The sequence below is a fragment of the Fistularia commersonii genome, chromosome 32 (genome assembly GCF_037954325.1).
Source record: "Fistularia commersonii isolate RoL2024-O1a breed Wild chromosome 32, RoL_Fcom_v1.0, whole genome shotgun sequence".
Taxonomy (NCBI): domain Eukaryota; kingdom Metazoa; phylum Chordata; class Actinopteri; order Syngnathiformes; family Fistulariidae; genus Fistularia; species Fistularia commersonii.
Genome location: NC_141315.1, coordinates 11,332,501 through 11,337,500, shown reverse-complemented (window position 1 = coordinate 11,337,500; position 5,000 = coordinate 11,332,501). Strand labels below are relative to the sequence as shown.

At 58.4% G+C, this 5,000-nt stretch overlaps 1 protein-coding gene across 9 annotated transcripts in view; it reads left to right on the top strand.

Moving 5' to 3' along the window:
• ccser2b (coiled-coil serine-rich protein 2b) overlaps positions 1-5,000 on the top strand; it is a 15,978-nt gene that overhangs the window by 3,355 nt on the left and 7,623 nt on the right. For all 9 annotated transcript variants that reach the window (XM_086139660.1, XM_086139654.1, XM_086139658.1 and 6 more), the window contains exons 2-6: positions 560-1,486; positions 1,607-1,774; positions 2,515-2,667; positions 2,739-2,806; positions 2,930-3,103. In XM_086139660.1, the coding sequence (XP_085995786.1) occupies positions 604-1,486; positions 1,607-1,774; positions 2,515-2,667; positions 2,739-2,806; positions 2,930-3,103 (1,446 nt within the window). In that variant the 5' untranslated portion in view covers positions 560-603. The remainder of the gene's footprint in view (positions 1-559; positions 1,487-1,606; positions 1,775-2,514; positions 2,668-2,738; positions 2,807-2,929; positions 3,104-5,000) is intronic.

The following is a 5,000-nucleotide window of genomic DNA, read 5'->3' as shown; positions in this document are numbered from 1 at the left end:
TACAGTGTGTGCGCATGTGGGTTCAGTGTGTATGGTTGTGTGCACTTGGTGTGTGTTCTGTGTGTGTGTGATGTGTGTTCAGTGTGTGTGTTTGTGCGCACTTGGTGTGTGTTCTGTGGTATATGTGTGTGTGTGTTCAGTGTGTTCCTTGGTGTGTGTTCCTTGGTGTGTGTGTGTGTGTGTGTGTGTGTGTCTTGTCCCAGTGAGCTGCGGTGTGTATCTAGTGGATGTGGTCCAGGAGAAGCTCTGATCTGCTGTGTTCTCCTCGTGTCGTCCCTCCGTCTCAGAAGGTTCTCCGGTTCCGTCCCGCTCGTGTCCGGAACCTGAACGGGCCGGCGGATCTGTTGCTAGGATACGGTGTCGCCGTTCCCGCGGTATCCGTTTGTGACAAAGGTCACAGGTCACGGTAACATGCGGCGGGCGCTGCGGGAGCCTCCCCTGATTGGCCGGCCGGCGCCGGCCGCTCCCTGGGTTTCGGGCAGCGGCTCGACGTCATCGCTGATTGATTGATTGATAGACTGATCGGTTTCAAATCTTCTTCTCCTTCTTCTGCCTCCAGCTCCTCTTCCTCTTCGTCTCCATGGTGACGGCGGGCGGGGTCTGATGTCGGCGCCTTCTCTCGTCGCCCCTGTTGCCATGCCGACCATGATCTCCAGGTTGCCCAAATTCAACTCGGGTCCCAAACCTTCCGCTCCCCCGGGCGGCGGTCGGCCCGCGGCGAGCGGCCGCCTCACCAACGGCTTCTACCACCACCCGGGCCCGGCGGGGGCGGGAGCCGGGACCGGGACCGGGACCGGGACCGGGACGGGGGCCAAGCAGAACGGCTTCATCCCGGCGCCGTCGTCCTTCTCGCTGAAATGGAGGAGGGAGAAGTGTCCGGCGGAGGCGGGGGGCGGAGCCTACCAGGGCGGGAGGGGGCGGGGCTTCCACCTGCCCCCGGCGGGGAAGTGGTCCCTGCCGTCCCCTCAGTCCAGCCCCAGAACCTTCCACGGCTCTCAGGCGGGGTCCAAACCGCCGTCTCCAGAGGCTCCCGGCTCCAGAGCCCGAGGAGGGACCTCGGGGTTCCTCAGGCGGCCGCAGGGCTCGGCGCCCGGACCTCGGGCGGGGCTCCCCGTGCAGAAGAAGACGCCGGCGAGCCGCTCGCAGTCCAGCGAGGGCCTGGCTTTGGCTCCGCCCCCCGGGCTGACGCAGCGCTCCCGCAGCCTGCTCCAGGTGCAGCGCCAGGCTCCGCCCCTCCTGACCCGCTCCCTGCCGCGCTCCCTGGGCCGGGCCGCCGAGGAGCCCGCCGCCGACCTCGAGAAGCCCCTCCTTCCGGTCGTCGGCCCCGCCTCCAAGCCCAGCGGCATCAGCTATAGGCTGTCCCGCCCGTCACTCACCAAGCAGCCCCGCCCCCTGCGGGCGACGCTCCCCGCAGAAACGGACCAATCGGTGGCGGCGGGACGGCGGGACTCCTTGGAGACGCCATCGACCACAGAACACAGTCCAGGTGAGACGGCTAGCGAGTGACCCCCGACCCCCGACCCCTGACCCCTGACCCCAATCCCGACCCCTGACCCCGATCCCGACCCCTGGTCCCCCGGTCTCAGACGGCTCCTCGCCTCCGCAGGAAGTTCCCCCGAAGCCCCGCAGACGCACCGGCAGCTGATGGACCCCGTATCCCATGGCGACCTGTCCATCGTCGGGGAGACGCTGGACGACATGTCGCTGTCGTCCAGCTCGTCCCTGGACAGGAACGACAGCAGCCAGGAGTACATGGACGACTTCGACAACCTGGGTGAGCAACAGCACTGACAAGGACTCAGATGGACCAGCTGTACTCTGACCTGCAGTACTCTGACCGGCAGTACTCTGACCAGGAGTACTCTGACCAGGAGTACTCTGACCAGGAGTACTCTGACCAGCAGTACTCTGACCAGCAGTACTCTGACCGGCAGTACTCTGACCGGCAGTACTCTGACTGGCAGTACTCTGACCGGCAGTACTCTGACTGGCAGTACTCTGACCAGGAGTACTCTGACCAGGAGTACTCTGACCAGCAGTACTCTGACCGGCAGTACTCTGACCTGCAGTACTCTGACCGGCAGTACTCTGACCTGCAGTACTCTGACCAGGAGTACTCTGACCTGCAGTACTCTGACCTGCAGTACTCTGACCAGGAGTACTCTGACCTGCAGTACTCTGACCTGCAGTACTCTGACCAGGAGTACTCTGACCAGCAGTACTCTGACTGGCAGTACTCTGACCAGCAGTACTCTGACTGGCAGTACTCGCACTGACAGTACTGCTAATGTACCCCAGTAAAAGAACAAGGTCAGGACTCAGTCTGACTGGAGTTCAAGTCCAGGTCCGGGTCTACAGACCTGGGATACCGTCTGAGTTCCAGACCCTTGAGACCAGATCCGGGTTCTGGTCCGGGTGCTCCAAAGGAGCGGGTCAGGTCCGGGTCAGCGTCGGAGATGTTTGGGCAAAGGCCCTCGTCCAGGTGTCCGGTCTTTGACCCGTCCCGTCTGCTAGGCAACGGGGGTCTGGGGGTCCTGCTCTTCCCCCCGAAAAGCGAGGACGAGGACTCCGGCCCGTACCGGTCCCGCGCCAGGTTCGAGGAGGCGGTGAACGGCGTCGCCGAGGAGACGGGACTCCGCTTCCTGGACGATGGGATGGACTGGGCAGGTGAGGTTCCGGAGGCGGACCGGGTCCCGGAAACCCCGGAACCCCTTGAAACCTGCGTTTGTGGGTCGCAGGTGTCGGTCCGGAGCGGCGCCGGTCGTCCCCTCGCCGGCGGAGCGGCCAACCGGATGAGCCGGAGCAGGTGAGCCAATCAGAGCCGTCCCCACCTGCCGATCGCCGGAGAGCAGGAGGACGGTAGAACATCACGGGACCCAAGAAGTCCGGACCTGATGTTCAGCTCTTAACTTCCCCTCCCGGCCCGCAGGGGGCGTCCTCCCCGGACCTGTCGCCCTCGGACAGCTGTGGCTCGGGGGGGATCTACCTGTGGGACGAGGAGGGCCTGGAGCCGCTGGGGGGGGGCGCCGTCGCCACGGCGACCGTCAGCTCCGACAGCAACCTCCATCCCATCGGCAGCTTCGACTCGGACCTGAACAGCAACGTAAGTCCTGGGGGGGCCGGGGGGGGGGGGCAGGTCCTGGCAGGTCCTGGCAGGTCCTGGCAGGTCCTGGCAGGGACACTGTGGAACCAGCAGGGAAACCTCCTTTCACTTCCTTGAAACCTTGAGGGACATCTTTGGAATCATTGAAGCCCTGAAGACAGTCCTTGGATTCCTTGAAAGTCTGAAGGATGTCCTTGAAAGCAAGTTCAAATACCATCCTTGGAATCATGGAAGTCCTGAATAGCATCCTTGAAATCCTTGGGAGTCGGAATGAGGCCTCTGATCGAGGCTTCCTCCAGCAGGAGACCAACACCTGGAACATGAAGGACGAGGCTTTTGGAAAGTCCTTGAATGTTCGTTGAAGTGCCTGCAGAAGAACCCAGACCTTCTCTGGTCCGGGAGAAGATCCAGGGGGGACGATAAGCTCCAGGGCAATGTCTGGAGGAGGTGTCTGCTGGAAGTCTTCTTCTTCTCCTTCTCCTCCCTCTTCTTCTTCTTCTTCTTCTCCTTCTTCTTCTTCGTCTTCTTCTTCTCCTTCTCCTTCTTCTCCTTCTTCTTCTTCGTCTTCTTCTTCTTCTTCTCCTTCCTCTTCTTCTCCCTCTTCTTCTTCTTCTTCTTCTCCTTCTTCTTCTTCTTCTTCGTCTTCTTCTTCTTCTCGTCCTCTGCTGGCCTCGTGTGACCGGTTTAAGTATTACAGCTTTAAAAAATGACCAGCTGCTGATCAATGAAGATGAAGATTAATGTGGAGATGAAGATGAAGATGGATATAAAGTTGGAGATAAAGATAAGGATGAAGATGGAGATGGATATGAAGATAAAGTTGGAGATGAAGATGGATATGAAGATGAAGCTGGATATTAAGATGGAGATGAAGATAAGGATAAAGATAAGGATGAAGATGGAGATGGAGATGGCTATTAAGATGAAGATGAATATAGAGATGAAGATGAAGAAGCAGATGAGTAAAGGTGGACCAAGGTTGCAGTTGTGATGAAGATCTTGCTCTGAGATGAATGTCTGGCGCCCCCTGGTGTGCAGGTGAAGATGAAACAGCGAACCTACCAATAGTAGACCTTCATCAATACCTTTTCTTGTCGTCGATCTGAAGCTTAGGTTCCCCTGTTCCTCTGGAGCAGAACCCCAGAAGGAGAACCCAAGTTTGAAAAGTGAGGAAGAGGAGTGAAGGTCTGGTGTCATCCAGCACCAGGGGGCGCTGTGGGGCTGGAAGGGTCTCCAGCAGGTTCTCCATCCTCCTGCGAGGTTCTGGTCAGGTTCTCCGCTCTGCTCCTCCTGGAGCTCGGAGGTCTTGGACTCCTGTTGAAGCTCCTCCAGGAGGTGCGGATGTTCACCTGCCAGAGCTCCAGAGGCCAGCAGGGGGCAGCAGCACGACAAGAACCTGGGCTTCCTTTCCGTATGTGTGTGTGTGTGTGTGTGTGTGTGTGTGTGTGTGTGTGTGTGTGTGTGTGTGTGTGTGTGTGTGTGTGTGAAAGTGAAACATTGATGAGTTGTGTGTGAAGGAGAAGAGGAGGAGATTAAAGGAGGCACAAGTAACTTTATCTCCCTCTTTGTTGTTGATCTTATTGTTGTTGAATAATGAGGGAAAAGAAGGGATGAGTTTTAGCAGCGAGGAGGAGAAGAAGTGAGGAGGAGGATGGGAGGAGATGGTGGAGAGCAGGGAAGCAGATTAGGAGGTAATGTGTTGATGTGGATGGCTACTCTGTGTGTGTGTGTGTGTGTGTGTGTGTGTGTGTGTGTGTGTGTGTGTGTGTGTGTTTAAATCTGCTCAGGTTTGCCTTCCTCCGGCTCGCTGTGCTGTGACTAAGCTTCTCTAGCCAGGAAACAACCAAACTAACTGTGTGTGTGTGCATATGTGTGTGTGTGTGTGTGAGGTTTTTAA